Here is a 22,369-nt window from a genome sequence, read left to right on the forward strand (position 1 = left end):
CTGTAAATAAATGTATTTACCTCTGAATATGACGTTGGGATTTGGGATTATACGGTGGTAATATACTAATATTTACAACTTTTACTTGCATTGCCACAACTGGGGAAAAGCTGGTATGACAAGGATGATTATAATAAATTTTGGGAATGAAAAGGAAAATAAACGTGGTAGTGTTTTCACCTTTTCTGCTTACCCTTTGTGGAAGATCAAGATGATCTCGTGCCAATGTTAATATGCTATAAAACACACGGTATCATGTTAGTTAATAGTTACGTTTTTGAATTCACATGACCAAAAATAAAATAGATTACAATTCAATCACATCTTCAGAAGTATATCTATCGCTTTCAAAAATCTCAATACGGTGAATGCCACTGATGTCAAAAGAATTAAGAATGTGGCAGTAGCTGCTATGCAGCTTTCAAGAAAGAATTGCTTGCAGGGCATCCTTCACGTAAGAATATTTGAATGGGAAACCCAACTTCTTAGCTTGAGTAGGAAGCACTTTCTGCCCTTCTAAAACCTACAGAGAGATTTTAACAGTTCATTTCATTTCAAGGAATTCATTCATACTAAAAGGACAAATTAACCATTAGATGATGATTCCTTACCACAGTAGCACCTTCTCCAAGGACAGCCTTGAGCGCAAAGTCTGGTACTGGTAGCCATGAGGGACGACCCAAGGCATGTCCCAGCTGATCACACAATTCTGCCAATCGCACAGGATTTGGTGCAGTTCCATTGATAACACCTAATATAAACATTCATACGCATGATTCATGATAATATAATAACTTCATCAGTTAATTAAGATTATAGTAACTAAACAGAAATATATCCATTATGTTGTAGCCTTGACGATATGTAGAGTAGCTGGCAGTAATCTCAAAAGGAATAGCATAATTTACTGTTTAATTGCAGCTGGAGGAATTAATGTAATAGGTGGAAAATGGATAATTATGACAAGTCCATGCTACATCCAATCTCCATTATTCATTTACAGCTTTTTTTGAGAATTTTGATGAAATTCGTTTTGGAGATATGGGAGTGAAAAATTCACCTTTGTAAGATGGATTTGACAGCGTTTCATATATTAAATTGACAATGTCTTCCAAATGAATCCAGGAGAACCTGTACACGAAAGAATAAAAATAACTCAACTATGACATCAACCTAGAAATTAAGATAAACTAAAACCCATCTAATAAAACATTTACACCATGACACAAGAAAATTGAATTTAGAGTAAATTACACTAGCTATCCCTAAGGTTTCATGAAATTACACAAACTCTCCTAGCAAACAAGAGCAAGAAACTGAGTGAAATACCATTGTGTTCCAGAGCCTAGAGGTCCACCAGCAAACAACTTGAACATAGGTATCATTTTAGCTGCAGAAACTCAAAGATGTGATTATCAGTTAAACCCAGACAATAATGTTAAGAGTTATAAATCATTTAATAGTTTTTTATGATATAGAAAGAAAAAATAGTGTTACAAAATAGATTTTGTTTCAAGATCCTATTCAAAGGCTAGCACACTTATAAGCCTAAAGGGATAAGTGGACAATATAGGATGCCAAAAAATATATACAAGGCCAGAATTTTGTAGTTTAGAAGTCATACCTAATGCTCCACCATCTTTACCAAGAACAACACCAATGCGAATTAGAGCCACTCTAACACCTCCGTTTACCTTTAGGGCTGTCGATTCCCATTCCCTACAAACCTGAACAGAAGGCACAATTTTGGTCAATGCAATCTAGAAGCTACAGTTGTACACCGTAAAATGTTCCATCTATTTGAATAACATCTTAAGGGTTAGGAACTTAGAAAAAAGTAGCTCCAATCTTTCATAACCACTGCCTTTGCTTAACTTGTATATTTTGTTAGACACTTTAAAGGTTCACAGTCTCGAATTTCGTATCCCTTGTATGGGAACTCTCGATCAAAGAGGAAATTTATTGTGAATTGGTCACTTGGTGTTTTCAAGTAGCTTAAATACTGATAAGAACAAATAAAAATGGAACAGATTTGATACAATGAAACAAAACTTTATATAGATAATTTGAGATATTGTATTACACAGGTTTTCGAGAGCCTGTCTCTCCACAATTCAGATTCTTTCTAATTCCCAGAGTGTCTTTCCTATTCTGGTTTACTTCTATTTATACTACATCTAATTAACACAACTATTCTGAATGGTTGTGACTGTTCCCAAGGGTCATGCCCCCTTGATTCGCATCTCCTGACCTTGCACCCCTTGGGCGGATCATAATGGTTGGTTGTGACTGTTCCCAAGGGTCATGTCCCCTTGATTCATATCTTTCGGTTGGTTGTGATTGTTCCCAAAGATCATGTCCCCTTTCGGTTGGTTGTAACTGTTTCCAAGGGTTATGTCCCTTTGATTCACATCTTCTGACCTTGCACCCTTTGGGTGAATCGTAACTATTGGGTGGTTTATACCCTTTGGGTGGGTTGTAACTGTTGGGTGGATTGCACCCCTTGGGTATTTATGGGTGTACACCTTGGTGATGTGTGGCTTATGCTTATGCTTATCAAATACCCAAAACCAAGCAAGGTCGACCAATTACAATAACCTTTTTTTGAACCCGAAAATATCAAATACATTGAACTGAATAATCAGAAACAACCTTTTCAAAGGAAAAATAGACAAAAGCTATGTATTTAGTACATCAATGAATGATCAATGATTCAATATCCTTAAACCCCATCAATTAAGTGAATAAACAAAAAGCTAATAGATTCAATACCATCTTATCAAAAGTTAAACAAGATCAATATCCTTATTCATGATCAATACCCTCAATTCCATTCGCAAAGCAAACATTTTTTTTCCTACAGTCTCATTTGATTGAAGATCATGTATTTTTTGGTAAAAATATGAAAAACATGTATTTTTTTCCTTACCTCAGCCAAGTAATCCTTTCCTGATGGACTTTGTTCATCAAAGACTTGTGTCTCACTGGTGCCTGAACATAATAAAGTGGCAGCAAAATGAAAAAACTTACTTTTTATGCAAAATAGTGCATAGTTATTAAACAATCAGTGATTATAAAACGTGCTCCAAAAATGATTAAACCAATGCATTAAACAACCCATTATAATATTAATTACCATGCAAGCAAATGATCAATTAGTATTGAGCCAGTTTTGACAAACAAACATACCATAATAACCAACAGCTGTAGCACTAACAAAAACTTTAGGTCGAATATCGTCTGGTGCACTGTTTATCAATTCTACAACCTTTGCTACGAAATAAATAGGTCAGGAAGAATAAGCGATGGTTTATATAAATAACTGTGGCTTACATTGATGCACATATTTTTTACCAAGAGTAAAATAAAAAAAGAATGTATTAATTTTCATTTTTCATCAATGGAAAATGTATAACCTTTGAGGTCACTCGAATCCTGCTTTGCTTGATTTCCTTTTTTATCTGCAGCATTAGAATGTGTGTAATGCATTAGGAGTTATGCGTGTGCTATTCCAGCATCCAAATGAAGGAGGGGGAAGAAGAGATAGCAAAATAGGAAGACAGTGTATGTGTATGTATAGTCTGTTACTGGCTCTAAGAAATAATGTTCAGCAGTTTAAACCTTACACCAGTGTCCAAGATAGCAAAAGTTGCCAAATATACATTAATATATTATTTATAATTTAAGATTTTATGATATAAAAAAATAGTATGTGAACTTTATTATTTCAATATTACAAAAACGTAAATGAGGCCAAGGTTTCCAGCACAACTAGAAAAGAAACACGTACACTGGCAATAAGCGGACAACAAATCAAATTAGTCTGAACAGAGGCAAGACAAAAACATTAAAAGAAAGATACCTAATATGTCTTAATAACCACCAATTCGGTGTAAGTTGAAGTCTAAATCATTATAGTAGTGGAAGTGATAAGGGCATGGCAATAACCTCAGGAGACCATCGGGTACTTATGGGCAGTCCAGCCAAATTCACAACCCCCGTTGAGCCCTGAATGCTATCTTTCCATTCCGGCTCTTCTGCTATCTTGATTCCAGGAAAGTCTTTTGCTGTAGATACCAAGACAAAAATATCTAACTAATCCAAAGTGTAGTATATGTCTGACTCAGGCAGGTTGTGCAGAAAATAATTAATTTTTCTACCATGATGAGGAAATAAAACTAGAATTTCAATGCTGGAGGAATCCAAATTTTGTATAATTGAAACAAACAAAATATATAGTACTTTGATCTCTTGAAAAGGTTTGCAGTTGCGAATGAACATTAATAGGTATTATATTGTGGAAGTGTGAGTGTGAGTACACATTTGTAGCATTAATTTATTACCTTCTTACCCGGAAAAATTGTTTCTGCGTTAGATTTGGATCGTGTCAAGACATGAACACTGTGATTGTCTGCAAGTATTGTTATTTGAGACAGTTAGTTAGCTTAACAGTTCACACATATACCAGCAGAAGCTGAGAATTCAATTGATAAAATTAGGCAAGCAAGACTCTAACAAAATCCAGGGATTCTACTGATTCATAACACAGGGTAACAATATAAGGAAGCAATACAGTCCATAAGATGAAACTATTTACCAAATGTTTAACTCGAGCTTTAAATTTATATGTAAAATTATTTTGCAAAATAAGTGGAACTGACGAGGACAATACAACCACAATGCACCTTTTAGAGTAAAATTTATCCAGGATTGGCCAAAAAAAGCTGAAATCTAGATATGCAAGAGTGCACTAGGAAAATGCTGCATATCAATGTACCAAGAAAACAGGCATATCATATCATAAAACATATACAATTGTGCCCAGTAAACAAGAGCATAGGGCATACCTGCATGTAATCTTTGCACCAACCTTCTACCAATAAAACCTGTTGCTCCAGTTACAGATATGATCATTTTATTTCCCTGCAAAAACACTCTTAAAGTGATAATAATCTTGAAGAAACCTAAACTAAATAACCAGTTAGAAATGCCAAAACTGAGAACAGTTAAATAATATTCTAAATGTGCAAATTACCAATATAATCTTTAACAGAAATCATGCTTCCCAGACACATAGAAGCCAAATGTAAACTAGTGGATCTTAAAGTAAATATAAATTATTAGCAACAGGTAACAAGGTATACAGAGTTGCATAGCTCACCCCTCAACAATTTTTTGCTCATAATCTGTTGTGAAGTTGAAAGGTAGCAATCTTAAAGATTGTAATACTACCTGCTGAGCCAGAGAAGAGAATAACCAGGATTGTAATAATCACAGGTGGCACTCCACTAAAATGGAGCCAATGAAATGCTTATTTTCAACAATCCTAGCCCAGTATCAGGTTTTCCTAAAGCAAGGCCAAGAGAAGCCTAACTTGATTGTTAGCACCAAAATTAACAACTAGAACAGTCCCATATTGGGTACTGAGGTTAAAGAAATAATATCATGCAACTAAGTTAAAAGTAGAGAAAATCATTAATTGGCATACAATATTTAATGTGGAATGCATATAAGGGAAAAATCATAGGAAAAGTAAGAGAAATTTTCGTTACGTGAAGAAAGTTAGTCTCTGACTGAATATAAGGATAGAATAGAATAATTAAACTCTCTATAAATAGGAGAATACACCTCAAAAGAGATTATATGAATTTTCTCTCTAGAATTTGAGGACGAAAGCCCATGTATATTATATATAAAATAGGAAAAACTCTTCTTCTATGCTGCTCTACGGAGTAACACGGAAGAGTAATAGTTCCAACTACCTACTTCTCAACTGAAATACTCCATTTATTGATTCTAATTTGCACCAGAAGTAAGCCTTCAGTTGAATTGAATTTTCAACTACGTGAAACCTAATCATAGAATGAAATGTAAGCCAAAAAATTTTGACAGCATTTGATTTGAATTTACTAGCTTATTTTTTAGTTTCCATGCCACAGAAGTGGCTCCAGCAATTACCACGTCTAAAATCTCACTCATTTACACCGATTAATGTATTGTTATTATCTCCCGCAAAAGCAAATGGAATGAATGGAGAATATATAATAATAATACCTTGGGGTCTTGATCAGAGACACACCAAACACTGAAGCTCCTCCTAGCCTCCCTGGTCTAGTAAAATGGAATGAATGGCTATAAATGAACAATGCAAAAATTGAGAAAGGAAAAGAAAAAAAAAAAAAAAAAAGAGGTTTCGTTGGTTCATTTCATTGAATGAGCTTACAGAGACGGATCGAGGAAGGTGAAGCGATGGACAGATGGTGTGAGACCATGTCAGAGCTGTGGCTCCACACATTTCCATTCAGAATTTGCGATGCAGTGTTCAACCTGTTACAGCCAAGATTATGACTCTTGTCTCAGCAACAAGACGAAGTGTGTGTTAACTATAAAGCTATTCTTATTCTCGCATCCTTTCGTGGTTTATTTGGAGCCACAGCAACATCCCTTCTCATATCCATAATCCATCACTTTTTGTTCTCCCTTTTTATTAATTCTGATTGGACCATACTCACCACAGTTCCTACGCCAAACCTTGTCCAGCAAATTTTTATTTATTTTTATTTTAACTTTTCAAAAACAGAATTTTAAGCAGACCCAAAAAATAAACCGTTTTCTACTTCTTTTGGTTTAGTTACATTTTTACACCCAATTTTTTAATTTTTGGGCGAGTTTTATTTTCAACTTTTTAATTTAGGTTAAATTATAATATTGATCTCTTTGATTTTTTAAATTCATGATTTTAGTTTCAATTCTTAATTATAACATTTGTTCTTCTTAATTTTATAAATTAGTGATTTTGGTTTTTTATAAATTATTAACTAATAATTATAATTATTAGAGATATTAAATTAATTATAAATTAAATAAAAATTACCAATCATTAAAATTTTTTAAACGGTATTACTGTGAATAAAGTCAGGTGCAATCATCAAAGTAAAAGAAGTGTTTTCAAAAAAGGAGAGAAACATGGTACCGAAAAATTGAGATTTTTTTTCAATTTTTTAATAATTAATGATTTTGATTAATTCATAATTAAATTAATAGTTTAAATAATCATAACTATTAGTTAATAATCTATCAAGAGGATCAAAATCACCAATCTATAACAATAGGAGAATCAAATGTTACAATTAAAATTCAAGGACCCAAAATCATGAATTTTAAAAATTAAAAGAACCAAAATTATAATTTAACATTTAATTTAATACATTTTACTCCTAACTTTTAAAAACTTGTTAATTTTTACCAAGTCATTTTACCCCAAATGGTAAAAAAAAAGAGACATAAAACACTTGTAATCTTATATTAAAAAAAAAAATTAAAGGGCAAACAACATAGGGATCTAAATCCTTTCCCATACTTGATACTCACTAGAGGTGCAGTTGAGGAGTATCACCCATTAGATCACATGAAAGACTCTGATTCTACCATGTGATTCACATTAGTTTTTTTTTATTATTTATTTTTCACTTCATAGCTCCTCTCTCTTTGTAGCTTTAATTTTAAACAAAATAAAAATAAAAAACTCTCTTTGCAATGTTGCCGTTACAAAGAAGTCATAATGTAACTAAAGTTCCAAAGTCACACACGGTGAAGCAGTGCCAAAATGAATCACAAGATAAAAGTAACAAATTCAGCTATTGAAAAAGAGTTTTGCATTATAATTTGAGTTCAATAGTAATAAAGAGATAATTTTACTATGAAAGATTCTCCTTTGACAAAAAGAAAAGTGAGGGAGTTCCATAGGTGGCCGTGGTCTTGGAGGTCATTGTTGGAGTAACAATTTGTCTTTCTCTGGTTACCAACGTTGCAGACCAAATAGAGAAATAGAGAAGAATTTTATTTATTTATTTTTGTTTGAAATTGGGAGCAACAAAGTGAGAGAAGCAATAGAATGAAAAAAAATTAATGTAAAAAACGTGACAAAATCAGGATCATGTGTATAATCTAACGGATAAAACTCTCTCGACTACAATTCGAGTTAGTGCCTATTATGGGAGCAGTCCGGACCCATAATACAGGCTTACTATGTTACACGAGAAATGGGAGCCAAGGAGAACGTGACCAATGTCGACGGTTCAAAAGTAGAGAAAAATATCGTAACTCGTGGATCATGTGGCACCGAGTGAGAGAGGTTTAGAAAAGAAGAGGTTGGGTATGAATGATTTTATTTTTTTTGACAGAAGGGTATGAATGATTTTAAAGAGGCGAAGAGTACGATGAAAGATTTTAAAGAGGTTGGGTATGAATGATTTTATCGTAACCAGATTTTTCAAGATCACGGCTTCTCTCTGACTATTCTTACCATTCTGGTTATCTTCCTATCATGAGTATTAGTTTATTTTTTTGTACCACAATCTTGTGATAACATTCTTTTGTTCCTTTAATTTTTGTAAAATGTTTTTAAGTATGGATTGAAAAAAATAAAAATTAAGTGAAAGATAAAGATAAATATATAGAATGATAAATAAAATGCACAAATTTGTTGCACAAATAACTAAACTCTTGTAGCTGAGTAATTTCGTTGTATATCTTTCAGGAAAAAAAATTATACCAAATTAAAAATTAGTATACTGATACTATAATACAAAAGTTCGCTTACCCATCCAAATTTCTGTTTGAGAAAGTTCAGTCCTATGCACTGCTTGCTTCAACAATCTCATTAGTCATCATTCAAAATAATATTAGAATACTCAAAATGCTCTTTTATTGAGAACACAAGGCAACGTTTAAGCTACACCAGCATCCAATACTAAAAGACCCATTAATACATATAAATTACAATGGCAGCAGCCAAAAAAGGGAAGATTAAGAATTATATGGCACATAGGGAAAAAGAAGCTTAAAAAGCTTTATTAAGCAAAGAAAGACTACTTATACAAACACAAAAATGACTGATGCAGCAACTGCTTTCACATTTGTTAAACCTTGCAAGTGGTATCCCAACATCATTAACCTCACAACTAACAATTTACCCCCCTTGCCTTCACAATAAGAAGGTTAAAACAGATGGTAGATCAAAGAATATTTTGCAGCCACATCTTTCTTAATCAGCTCTAGACTGACCAGCACGTGAAGACAGGATAATACCAACAATGAGACCATAGAGAGCAAGAGCTTCAGCAAAAATGAGAATAAGAATCATTCCAACAAAAAGCTTTGGCTGCTGTGCATTGGCTCTGCGGAAGAAGATAAATTGTTCAAACTTCTTCAAAATAAGAATTTTATTAGGAATATCATTATAAAAACTATATCCCTGTATAAAATTAACCATCAATGTTCAAACTTCTTCAAAATAAGAATTTTATTAGGAATATCATTATAAAAACTATATCCCTGTATAAAATTAACCATCAAGGATCACATGTCCATTGGTTGAAAGCATAGCAAATCATGTGAGTAAAAACAGTGATCAAATCAGTAAGTATCAAGTTTAATTACAGATAAGATACTAAGGCAAGGCAGAAGAGAAGAATTATACCTAACACCAGCATCACCAACAATACCAATAGCCATGCCAGCAGAGAGGCCAGCCAGCCCACAGGCAAGACCAGAGGAGAGATGTGCATAACCATCAAAGAGGTAATAAGATTTGGCCTTGGGATTAATGCCAGTACTGATAATAACAGCAATAATAAGGCCATAAATACCCAAAACTCCAGCCATAACAACAGGGACAATAGACTTCATCACCAGCTCTGGTCTCATCACACCCATCGAAGCCACGCCAACGCCACTCTTCGCTGTGCCATAGGCAGCTCCCATACCTTCATCCATCAATTAGTATTAAAGATAAATCTACAGAAAAAATGCAAAGCTAACGAAGAAGCTCTGAATTTCTTTGTCTTTCTTTATATATACGCATAACTATAACTATTCAATGGTTCTTACACCAATCAGTTTCAAGAGTCAGAAACAACGTGAAGCAATTTCAATAGACTTATTTTGTCCGCTGAGTTCCAACCAAAACAACCAAGATTCTAACAACAATTACGAGAAACAATTACTGAACTATGAGATAAAATTTCGGAGTTTATATGTAAAACTAAATCCACGATTTGCAGTAGCTTAATTGAATCCAACAAAACAATTGCTCCACAGAAACCACCAAAGCACAACTGAATCAACAACAACCATAACATATGTTTTTTTACACATTACAAGCAGGGATCAAATTACGTATCGAACATTAAATTATCCTAATAAAGTGAAATTCAAAAGAGATCATGAAAACACGAGCATAGATCTAATTGAGAAATTAGGGATTGAATTACAGGAGAAGACGAGGGCAGCTGCGGCTCCAAGGAAGCCGAAAAACGGTGCCGTCTCATCGCCGCTGAACGGAGCCATTATCACTGAAACGACGTCGGATGGATCTGATCAGAGAACTGAGATATTCCGGTTTCCGCAGAGAGAGAGAGAGAGAGAGAGGTTCCACGCTCCGATCTCTGTTACCGTACAGTGTGGAGGGGAAGGAACCATTTCCATTATTTTATACTGTAGTTAGTTAATTACTCCCCTTCCGGTGCCCCAACAAAACCGGGTATAAATAACCCGAACCCGAAGGCCCACTTTAGTTGTCACAATGCGGTGCTTTTATTGGGCTTTGGCCCAAGTGGGGTAATAATGTTTTATGGGCATTTACTTTCTGCATTTCACCATTTGCTTCCTGTACTTCCTATTTTCATTGTATGGACAAAATTAATGTATTCGAGAATACCTAAGCCAACAATCAAAAACTATGTATTATGGAATAGGTTCGTAGCACACTTTTGGATTTACAAGTGTACTATAGAATGGATATTTCATAGTAAACTTAAAAATTTTCAAATGTATTCTGATTGGAATGTGTTCCAGAATACTTATTTCATAAGCTAAAAATTAAAAATTTTGTATTACATAATAGGTGTTACATAAAACATTTGGAGATTTTTAAGTCTATTAATGGAATACTCATTTTGTAATACACTTGTAAATTCAGAAGTGTGCTACAAAACACCTATTCCGTAGCACATAAATTTTGATTTTTGACTTATGGAATATGTATTTTGGAATACATTTGGGGAAGGGAGTGCTAAGACTCATTAAGGATAATTGTGTCCATACAGTAAAAATGGGACTGCAGAAAGTAAATAACTGTTTTATGATGAGCTTGGGCTTTTGGGACATAGGGGTCCGAGCTTGAAGCATAATAGGAATAGATCATGGCCGTACACTTGACTATTGTCTATTGTCCATTGATTAGCTGAGCTTAGTGGAGGAAGGAGGAAGAGAGAAAAAGAAATGGCAATAACACTCAACAATGGCTTCAAGATCAAGATGCCCATCATTGAAGGAAAAGAAATCAGGGACCTAATTCTCAATTCCATCAAAATCGGTTATCGCCCATCATTGATGAATATAGTTAAAATTTACTACTTCCTTTTGCTAAACAGTACAGTATTATTTCGTCACCTACCCCTTTTATACTGTTAGTTAATTAATTAAGAACAAATTACACTAGCCTTTCCTTTAGACCTTATTACACTCGAACCCGCTATGTTAAAATGCATTTCTTTGAAGTCTTCTTCCACTTAACCTTCACGCTTTGCCTCTTCATCTTCATTCTCTTTGCCCAACTTCATCCATAACCATGACCACCACCCACCCTCTGTTAGTTTTGTTAAGTTCATCATAAGGGTTGACATCATGACAGCCTCTTATTAGTTATTAGTCATCAGTTACGTGATTTTAAAAGCAGAGTCCAACTACTGCATGAAAGTTTATATTATTTGGGGATGATTAAAGATTAAAGACTTGCAGCCAAGTGTCTTTGCAATATCCATCACATCAACTAATGGTCTCTCTTAGTAATTAAGCAATCAACTGTATTGACTTACGTGGTACACATTCAAGATTCTTTATATGCTGGTTTGTTCACCCTTGACTCATGTTTCAGGAATAATGAATTGGATAACCCATCTATGTTTGATTTTAGGGTCCAGAGTATTGACTTGAGAAATGCTTGATTCTTTTTAATGAAATTGCATTCTGACAAGAAGCTTTTTGCAGCAACTATGATGTCTTACTGACCAGAGATTGTTTGGCATACTCCAAGATAAAGCCTGCAGTAAATCAGATTGAAACTCATCCATACTTGCAGCGTGTTTTGTCTGAAGCACGGGATTTGTGTCACTGCACACACTCCACTAGGAGGTGCTGGAGCAAAGGCTGGATGGTTTGGTACAGTTTCATGTTTGGATGACCAAGTTCTCAAAGTGAGTAGTCAACTACCATAACTGCCAGGCATTGTCTATCCAGAAACAGTTTCATAAAGTTGAGATTATACCATTTTCTTTGATTTCAGGGTCTGGCCGAAAAAATACAAAAAGACTGTTGCCCAGATCGCTCTTCGCTGGGGCATTCAAAGGAACACTGTGGTCATTCCTAAATTGTCAAAACTGGAGAGGTTGAAAGAGAACTTTCAGGTTTTCGATTTTGAGTTGTCTAAAGAGGACATGGAGCTCATTGGAAGTATATGTAGAAAATATCGAACCAACCAACCAGCTGTGTTTTGGGGCATAGATTTGTATGCGTGAGAATTCCCTTCCTATGTCTGTATCATGGCTGTTTGACATTGAGGCTTGTGTTGACATTAAGATTTGGCATAAGCTGATCTTTCAGGCTCCTTAGTAGCTCAGTTGATTTGATTATGTAAACTTTCATTGTGGATGGTTGAAAAATTATCTATCTTCGCATCCCATATCAAATCTTGTGGACTAAATAAGGGAGATTTTGGAATGTTGTTACTTAATTGGTTTGTCCCTTCCCTTTTACTCCTGTGCTAGTTTGGAGTCCTCGTCTTTGGAAATGTGAACGTTTAGTTGATAAGTTTCTGAAATATAGAAAAAAAAATGCATATATAAAATCGGCATATTTTAGCAACTAAAACATGAATATGAATGTGAATACTGTACTCCCTGATTCCGTCTCCATTGCAGAATGCAGGAATTTTAAAATTTTAATACCCATTTTAGCTATAGCCTACGGAATAAATATAAGCATAAACCAAAGTTCGTCTGTTTTACTGGCTCTCATAAATGAAACAATGGAAGGACCACAATTCCACATGACACTAAAATTGGAAAGTTATCAACTTGTTAGTGTAGTTTTGGGAGTTATTGCTGAATTACCTGCCTTTTTTACTTCATGTAGTTATTGGACTATCAAACCCAACGTGAATTCTCGGGAGAACCAGATTTAATTGAAAGGAAAATATATTGAAGTCAAAATTCGCAATACTAGTCGTAATTAGTACCATGACAATGACTCAATGAAGTGATTTGGCTAACCACTCAAAAGATAGTAGTGTTAACAATTGATACTTCAGGATCAACAATGATACCCATATATAAAATTGATATTATTAAATCATTCAATAATAATACCCATATAAAATTGATATTATTAAATTATTTTTTAAGATAATAGAATTAGACTTAAAACAAATTTTTTTAATAAGTGAGAAATTCAAAATAAAATTCAATCATTTATTTAAAATAAATTTTAAACATATTTAAGTCATAAAATTATCTTCGCATCACAAAGTCAGAGAAATGAATGAGTATTTTAAATAGTAGAAAACTTCAGGAATTTCCATAATGAATGCAATCATAACTATTTTAGGTATTATTTTGGTGGGTAAATAATACACGACAGTAATTTCCATAATGAATGCAATCATAACTATTTTAGGTATTATTTTGGTGGGTAAATAATACACGACTGACTCTGAATGTTTGGATTTTTACACCAAAAACAAAGCCAAATATTATTTAGGTTTAGGTATTTGAAGTATAAGATTCTCTAAACTAAAATAGCTTAATCTAAACAAGTACACCTTGGGAAATAATGAAGTTCTTTGCCGTGATCAATTGTGATAATTACACATTGCTTCACAATCTCACAGAATAAATGGAATTATAGCAAAGCGACTACTTGGATAATCTTCAAATTTCTGACGATACCAGCCATGTGTTTCCACAGCTGCAAATGACAGATTTGCCACCTGTACCCAATAAAAGAAATATACAAAAAGCAAATCAAAATCAAAGATCATTTGCTTAATTATTTTTTTTTAAAAAAAAACATTAAAACCTAGCAAAATCTGCAAAGAAAATATTACCACAAAAACAAAAAGCAGCCAGATTGTTAGGTTGGATCCTCCAGTAGCGACCACAAAACTAGCGTATATAACCTTCATAATTATCAAATATTAGGCTTATTATTCATATCAGTCACATAAGTAGAAGTTACAGAGAAGACAGAGAGAAAGAGGCTTACGATTTCAGACAGATAATGTGGAGAGGAGACAATTTCAAACCAATCACCATGAGGAATTACATATTCATCTGCTTGTCTTGAATGTCGTAGAGAACCCTGCCAAAATTATAAAACTCAAGACAGTCTCACGACAATTGATTGCAAAAATGTTAAGATAACCTAATCCACCTCATTACAAAAATGACATATTTGCTTTAAACTTCAACATTTCATATTAAAGAATCACTGCATGTAGATATATATATTTACAAAATGTCAAACAAAGTTCCACATGCAAAGTAAATGCAGAAAATCATATGCATTTAATTTTTGTGAGCAAATTCACCATCTATTGTGACTTGGTACCATTAGTATAATATAATATCAGTCAGATGAAAATATATAACAATTAGAAACTGTGAAGATAAAAAGAGGTAGCAACTATAAATTATGAAGTCATGGTCTCAAACCATTTGATATTCACGTTTCACTGACCAAAACCAAAGATTTAGATGTCAATCAAGAAAATGATGCATACAAGAATCTTATGGCACTGGTGTTGATGAATCCAACCCCATAAGAAAACAGCAGCACCAATCCAATGCTTCCACCCAAGCTTGAAGAGAGGATTCACAACTTGCCAGAATTCTAACTCTGTTACTTGCATCTGATTCTTGCCCTTGACAATGAACTCAGTCACTAGATTTGCTAGGAAGTTAAACACCTCTACTGCACAACCACCACACAGCGATAGTGGTGCTCCTACGTAGAAACTGGCTTCAGAAAAATAACCAATCAATCCTCTTCATTTTAGTATTTTCTGGATAATAACCAGTGATAACTAAGAAGTACAAATGCAGGAAATGATGCAACTAATTTATATAATTATGTTACCTAAGAACGCAGGTGTGAACCTTCACCACTTCAAATAACCAGAAACATTGAAATTATTTTAGATTGCACATCAACAAGTAATAACCGTACTTCAAATCTTTCTAGGACTAGTCATGCATATATAACATTTAGTTCACATGTGAGAAAATAAATAGAACTAGTAATTCACAATTTCAGTCATCTACTTATTTCCTTTGTTTGCTCCTGTTTTTTACTTCATTGCATTAAGGAAGACCAATTGTACCACGTTTCCAGATTTAACCACAAAATATTTGTCTCAACGACACTCAAATATACAGACTAAATCCAAAAACTGATTATACCTGTTCTATTAAAACAATCATAAATATTATCTTATTGGCTATGAAAACTATCTTAATAACTTCACATATTAGAAGACACAAGATCTTACACATTAATGCTTCAGATTATCCAAATAAAAATGGGGGGAAATTTTTCAGGAAAGGATTTTTCCAAGTTTATGTAACACAACAAAATCCATTCAGAAAGAAAAAAGTAACCGGCCATATTAAACAAATTCATATGTAATAGAGCAATAATCAAAATATCCATGTTCTACTTCTCTCATCTCATGCTAAATAGACAAAGTTTTGCGGCAACAAGAACAATGTTGTTCCAAGCACCATAGCATGCTCAGTTGAGTCAGAAAATGCCTTATGGTGAAGCAAAATCTGAATAACAGAGAACCAACACATTATACTTTAATCTGTCATATTGTTATGAGTTACACATATATGCACCAAATAGGATAGACATTTATAAGAAGTGTTAGCAATATACTCTCTAACACACTTTCTTTCTGACACATTCTCCTATTAGTTGAAATTCGTGTGGGTCCAACAAGTTTAGGAACAAGACCTACCAAACCGGGAATAGAACCCGCATATTTAGTGAGACTCGCATGAATTTCACCTACCAGGAGAGTGTGTTGAAAAAAAAGTATCAGAGAGCGTGTTACTGACAAATCTTGCAATTATAGTAATTCATTCATGTCAGAAATTATATTAACCGAATTTACAAAGTTTGGAAGTCCCATATATTTCAGATCAATCAATCAACAATTAAGGATTCATCCCAAGGAATTTAACTGGAAGCAACAAATTTCACAGGAAAACTCCAACCAAAATTGCAATAGTTTGCACTTGGCAGAAAAATAGACATTTCACACACATTCTCAATTCAGCATAGTAATAACAATTTCAAAACGCAATCGCAAGTGAAGCAGATTGAGGAACAATGAACAAAAAAACTCACAACAATCCAGTGAGATAACCAACGGCATGCATGCGAGCAGAAGGGCTATAGTTAAAAACATGTATCGTCTCATAAAGGCGTCTGAGGACATGAACTTCCATCATCAAAAGCAGAAAAACCGCTTGCCAGGCCACATATCCCTGCCTCAATTTATGCGTATCAGTTCTAATAGTAGAACCACCAGTCAAGAAGCTAGTGATAGTAGAGTAAGAAAACGGCTCCACAACAAGTGGCACCATGCTGTACGCATATGCCCAAGTCCCAACAAGTAGCAACGTTGTCCATATAAAAGCCACAACGTAGAAGTGCAAGAAGAACCTCTGAGAAATAGTTACTTTCTGCAATACAGTACGGTTAACGTTTCAACATTCACTCATGACATACTCACCCGCATCAATTCCTAGTATGCAACTTTGTATCAATAAGTAAATAGCTTTAATTACTCATTTAATCTTGTTTGTACAATTTTTTTTACATTTTAGAGTATCTACAATACATAGTTGCTTAGATGAATAGTTTATCTTAATTTTGTGAGCTTACAATTCCACATAAATTTAAATATTCTATATAAAAAATTCACTTCAATGGTAAGACTATTAAAGTGAGTGCTTGAATTAATTTTTCAGGTCCTGCAATGCTTAAAAAATAGGTTATTTATGATATAATCTTGTTAAACAATAAGCAACCGTGCTGATACAAGCAAATCCATGTCATCTGCTCCAATGGAAAAAAAAAAAAAAAGTTAAGCAATTCATTTAAGCACTAAGCACTCTCACCGGACTACTTGTTTTAGTCCATATCGGACACTTTTTAATCCGTCCAAGATTGTAGGGAATGCAAAGATTGCATGCAAATATAAGGACTAAACGAGTAATTAATTCTAATAATTTTGTTGAGAAATGCGTGAAAGGGGGTAAATACATGAATGCAAAAGTGGTGTTACTTGGGAGGAAGAGTGCATGATTTTGCCTCTACGAGCAAAACCCAGCAAGGTGCCACGGAGGCAGTTGAGCTTGGGAGTGGGAATAGAAGCGACGATGATGGGTAACGTGGCAGCGACCCATGCCAGCCTCAGCATTTGAACGAGAACCACCTCCATCGGTTGATTATGAAAAAGAAAAACCATGGTTTCTGGGTGGTGGATTTATTGAAGTGCGGGAAAGAGAGAGAGAGAGATACGAAGCGTGTCGTTGGGTTGGGGGGAATTAACAAAAACGTTTGGGTGCGTAAAGGGAGGGGTTAGGGATCTGGCTACAATGTTAAATCTTTCATTTCATCTGATCTTCATTCCCGTTGTTAAAAAAGAGTGACGATGATTGATAATTTAACAATTGCTATATGTATGTGGAAAGCAAAGGCAATGAAAGGACACAGATTGAAGCTTGGGTCGTTTCTTATTTGTGTTCATTTGGATAAACATTGACGCAACTCACCAACCCCAACCCATCAGAACGGTGACTGAAAACTCATCGCCCAAGGCTCCCAATGCTTGACACGACTCTCCTAAAATTTTCATTTTTTAGCACATGAAACCAATCAACATCTTTCAACCATTGCTTCGGTAAAATTTATCTCATTAACTAAAAGCTTAGAGTGATTTTTTCTTCTTACCACAATTATCTTTTATATAATAATGTTCAAATCAAATATAATTGTTTTTTTTATTCATTCAACGAGTGATTTTGATCATAAAATTTAAACTTAAATTTTGTTTAAGAATATTAAATTCGAGTTAAGTATTGTTCAAATCAATAACCTATTAATGTTTCTTATTAGAATAGAATTATTATTTTTTAAAATAGAGTTGTAGTTCCAAAAAAAGTTAAATTATATAAAAAAAATTCATATTAAATTTTAGTGTGCTTTTAATTCTAGGTACAAATTATGATTTTATTTATGAGTTTGATTTTGATATACATTATTAATCAAATGGAAATCATTTTTAAGTAATCATTATATAATTTTTAAAGAAAATTATATGTATTGATCTATAATTGAATAATAATAATAATATTAAATGCTTTTGTATTGTCAGTATTTTTTTTAGACTATTATTAGTGTATTTTAATATGTTTCTTTCAAAAAGCATTTTAGTTCCTTTTTTTCAGTATAACATGTAAACTTGGATGTAAAAAAAAATACATCTTAATTTAACACGGTTTATTGTAATTTTTTATTTTTTTTCCCCTCCAATTTAAAATCTAATTTTCATATAACCCAACACATATGTTTAAAAAAATTCTAAAAACCAAAAAAGTCCTCTTATCAAAATTCATCACCAAATAAGGTACATTTTCTCACACGCGAAATGACAATTTTCAAAGGTAATGTGACGGGGGTTGAATGTTTTCTATTTTTATTTTTAAATAAAATATAAAATTAAAATCAAAATATGTGTGTTTAAAATTTAGAAAATATTTTCAAAACAGACTAACAAATCATCATTTTCACTATTTTTCTGAAAATGTGAAAATATGGTGACATCCTATAATACTTTTTTCTTTATACGTATTTTCTAAATTTTAAAAATAAAATATAAAATAAAAAACAGAAAATAAACATTTAAATCAAGTATCACTTAAATTTTTTATCTTATTTTATGAATTATGATTTTTTTTTTCCTTTTCATTTTCCTTGCTGTATCCTCATCGTCTAATTTTTAACCTATGTATACAAAAATTAATTTTCAACTTGATAAATTTACCCGAGGTTAATTATTTATTTATTTTTATATCTGCACGTGTAGAGACTTATAATTTGATAAAATTAGCTAGTTTACTTTTAATTTTAGTTTTTGTAAGGGGATTAATTTTAGGGGACGACATATAAATGACGTTGTCTTTTAGAGGATACATGCAGAAGAAGGGTTTAAAGGAAGCAAAAAAGTGATAAGGTCTTGATTTTTTTGTTGTTGTTGAAATGGTGGTCTTGATTTTTTTTATTGTTGTTTTAGTAGCTACGAAGTCTCGTATTACTTAGAGTTAAAATTACGAATTATTTATAAACATCATTTATCTTAATTCATTGATCCATCTTTTAAAGAGATAATCATGAAATACTAAGCGGATGATATCTTATATACGAACAATACATGCGGACTTGAGTTTGAAGCAACTATATATTGTATGATGCTGTGAGTGAGACACTTTACTCTTTGAAATGGAAATTTTGTGTATCGAGTGAAATAATTAAAACACGAAAACAAACTATGATGTACTCACGGGATTAAGAACCAAATGGTCAAGGAATAATCTTTTTTATAAAAGACAAAAATGAAGGAAAGCTTGAAGAATAATGAAAATGAGAACAGATTATAAATTTAGGCAAATGAATTGACAAATTAACATTAGAACATATACTAAGGTATAAGAATATCAAGGTGAGTGAGCAACAAGATAGGAAGGCTAAAGATATTTATTCTAAATAAGTGCGTGATGCAAAACAGAGGCAAGAAAAGAATTTCACTTGTGAAAAAGGAAAGAAAAAAAAAAGTCTTTACTGTCATTTTAGTTTTTAACTTTTTATTGACTATTGTCACATTTAAAAAAATATCTAAAATATTTTTTTATTTCTTACTGTAGTCAATACTAAAGATATTTTAGGAGAAAAATTATTACTCTCAATAGATGCGCGACAGTGACAACACATATTCCTGGGAAAAAAACACCTATCAAGTCTCAACTCTCGAGTGCAAAAGTGGATAGCATGCATAATGAAAGTTCCAGTTTTTTGTTACTAAACCCTAATACCAATAAAAATGATGTTTATTAGTTTCTTTACTTGGTATTATATTAAGTGGACAATATTAAAATAAAACAATAAGAAATTCGGCTGCCTAAAATATGTGAATGGCCTTTGGTAGATTACTTAAATCCCCAAACCCAGCTCAAATGTTGGACTGAATTCATAATACATAGAGGTTTAAACCTTTTCATTTTACTGTTTAAACATCAAATAATCAATATTATATATAATTAACTGTATATTCTACTTATCTTTAATTTTGTATGTACATTTAAAAAATAAAAATTAAGAAAATAACATGGATAACTTCTAAGTTCTAACTTTTGGTGGGGGTGGGGGAGGAAGGAGGCAGGTTTAGTTCACTGAGGGACAAAATTGATTCTCGCTTTCAAAAGAATATGGATAGGAACGGCATTATTGCGATGGGTCATTGTTGGGCCCTTCGTTTGATTCAAGAAAAGAAAGTGGATAAGGGCCTTTTTGAATTCTTCTTATTTTTCTCGGCCATGGCCTGTTTAAGTTGTGGCGCTATCATCAGTACGGACCCATCGTCCAGGCTCACGTGTGCTGGGAAACCAATATAAGACCACACGTCACAATATACTCTTTCTCCCTCTCATAAAAATCATTTAAGAATTTTTTATCAAAAAATATTCATCAATTTTAGTTTTTAATATAATGTTAATTATATTTATTAATTTTTTATGAGTCTTGTTAATTAATGTTGTTAAGAGAATTATTTATTATGAAAATTACAAAAGAACAAAAAATATTATAAATAACATAATTTTTATATCTCAATAAAAAAATTATTTAAGTTTGATAATCAATCATTTATATGAACTACTACCTATACCTATGTGTTTGGTTTAACATTTGAATGGACTAACACACATTTCAAAGCAGTGTTACTTGAGAAATTATAATATTTTTCTTTTGTCACCACCGTTTGAGAGGTGTAGAAGGAGGAAACAAACAGCCTATATGATATATCTTGTGGAGGACTGCAAATCAACACCCGTTGTTATGCCACGATTGATGGCAACCCTGGGGTCGCTGACTCCTTTTGTTTTTTAAATGTATAGTTTATTTATTTTTAAATAAAAACTAAGTTAATCTAAGTAAAATTGATCTCATTTGTTACAAGAATCTTGTTAATCAGTGTAAGATTTAGTTTAAAAAAATAATAAAACTATGTGAGAACATATTTTAAAATCATAGGAAAAGTAAGAATACTTATCCTTTTAATCATTATTTGTTAAATGTCCTTGTACGGTGAACATTTGTCTTTATATAATATCTAAGATTCAAGTATTGTGAACCAAAAAAAATATACTTAAGAAAAAATATTTTATTAAATTTAACTAACTAATTATTTTTTTAATAAAAATTAATTATTAATAAAATAAAAATAATAAATACTTTAAACTAATAACATAATAATGAAAACAAACGTATAGAAATAAGCTACATAACCCGGTCTAAACAAATGTAGCACGAGTAAAATTGCATTGTAAAATATGTAGCATATATTTGGTTCTCGTGGGACGTTGAGAGTATGTTCAGTTAGGGATGATAAAAAATCCATACATGCGGATATTTGAAGATAAAATTCATCATGAGTAAATATAAATATTTTAAATTAATGTTCGTTACTCATTGGAATATTTTTTTTTTTACCTGTTTATTAATGGAGAGAGTACAGTGATTATAATACTCTATCCGTGAAATTTAAAAATATTCTTTAACCCGAGTTGGCAAATTGGGTGGGTTAATTTTAACAACTCTCTAAGTTTTTAATCTCCGTGCATTTTTGGATTTTAGTTGGAAAAACTTAAAATAAATTGTTTCTCAAAGTAACGTTTTCTTCCTTCTTCATTTTATACAATAAAAATTAGGGGAAAAAACTCAACTTTATCCAAATATAACCATAAACTTAAGATTCATGATAAAAAAAAACCGCTAAGATTCATCCACCGTTTAACAAACTCTCCCCTTATTTTACTCATCTGGATTGACCTAGCAGTCGAGAGATTTAAGTAAATGTATGAAGTCGTAAATTCGACCTTCATTCTGATCATTTATATACTAAAAAAAACCCCTTTTTGCCAACCACCCGTTAACTCACCCTTATGATTTTATGGAAACTAGAAAT

The 22,369-nt window shown here is 32.6% G+C and overlaps 3 protein-coding genes and 1 pseudogene across 4 annotated transcripts; 1 reads left to right on the forward strand and 3 right to left on the reverse strand.

Moving 5' to 3' along the window:
• Nucleotides 1-215: 215 nt before the first annotated feature.
• LOC100813590 (epimerase family protein slr1223-like) lies at nt 216-6,438 on the reverse strand. 2 transcript variants are annotated; one of them, NM_001255034.2, is given in 13 exon segments: nt 216-523; nt 612-751; nt 1,061-1,131; nt 1,330-1,390; nt 1,625-1,727; nt 2,930-2,991; nt 3,190-3,268; nt 3,417-3,461; nt 3,949-4,067; nt 4,352-4,411; nt 4,848-4,923; nt 6,055-6,111; nt 6,224-6,369. In NM_001255034.2, coding segments are annotated over 13 exon segments (1,053 nt in total). In that variant the 5' UTR covers nt 6,302-6,369; the 3' UTR covers nt 216-421.
• Nucleotides 6,439-8,687: 2,249 nt separating this feature from the next.
• Nucleotides 8,688-10,463, reverse strand: LOC100815182 (V-type proton ATPase 16 kDa proteolipid subunit-like). Its single transcript, NM_001289251.1, is given in 3 exon segments — nt 8,688-9,179; nt 9,482-9,767; nt 10,275-10,463. Coding segments are annotated over 3 exon segments (495 nt in total). The 5' UTR covers nt 10,351-10,463; the 3' UTR covers nt 8,688-9,046.
• An 820-nt stretch (nt 10,464-11,283) lies between these two features.
• Nucleotides 11,284-12,867, forward strand: LOC100785971 (NADP-dependent D-sorbitol-6-phosphate dehydrogenase-like; annotated as a pseudogene).
• An 843-nt stretch (nt 12,868-13,710) lies between these two features.
• LOC100814660 (polyprenol reductase 2) lies at nt 13,711-18,022 on the reverse strand. Its single transcript, XM_003537780.3, has 6 exons — nt 17,414-18,022; nt 16,471-16,808; nt 14,840-15,074; nt 14,323-14,418; nt 14,165-14,236; nt 13,711-14,047 (listed from the first exon to the last, which is right to left on the reverse strand). Exons 1-6 carry the CDS (start codon nt 17,594-17,596, stop codon nt 13,943-13,945), a joined length of 1,029 nt encoding a protein of 342 aa, XP_003537828.2. The 5' UTR covers nt 17,597-18,022; the 3' UTR covers nt 13,711-13,942.
• Nucleotides 18,023-22,369: the final 4,347 nt, after the last annotated feature.

Source organism: Glycine max, chromosome 11, assembly GCF_000004515.6.
Source record: "Glycine max cultivar Williams 82 chromosome 11, Glycine_max_v4.0, whole genome shotgun sequence".
In the NCBI taxonomy this organism is placed as follows: Eukaryota; Viridiplantae; Streptophyta; class Magnoliopsida; order Fabales; family Fabaceae; genus Glycine; species Glycine max.

What these genes read in the sequence shown, in the direction of transcription:
- LOC100814660 (XM_003537780.3), bottom strand. Translation starts at nt 17,596, where the DNA reads ATGGTTTTTCTTTTTCATAATCAACCGATGGAGGTGGTTCTCGTTCAA. An exon ending in ACCAGTGCCATAAGATTCTT is followed by an intron (nt 14,419 to 14,839) that starts GTATGCATCATT and finishes TAATTTTGGCAG; the next exon opens with GGTTCTCTACGACATTCAAG. An exon ending in GGCTGCTTTTTGTTTTTGTG is followed by an intron (nt 14,048 to 14,164) that starts GTAATATTTTCT and finishes TATTGGGTACAG; the next exon opens with GTGGCAAATCTGTCATTTGC.
- LOC100813590 (XM_014763512.3), bottom strand. Translation starts at nt 4,914, where the DNA reads ATGATCATATCTGTAACTGGAGCAACAGGTTTTATTGGTAGAAGGTTG. An exon ending in GGTGCAAAGATTACATGCAG is followed by an intron (nt 4,412 to 4,847) that starts GTATGCCCTATG and finishes CAATACTTGCAG; the next exon opens with ACAATCACAGTGTTCATGTC. An exon ending in CTAGGCTCTGGAACACAATG is followed by an intron (nt 1,132 to 1,329) that starts GTATTTCACTCA and finishes TTTCGTGTACAG; the next exon opens with GTTCTCCTGGATTCATTTGG.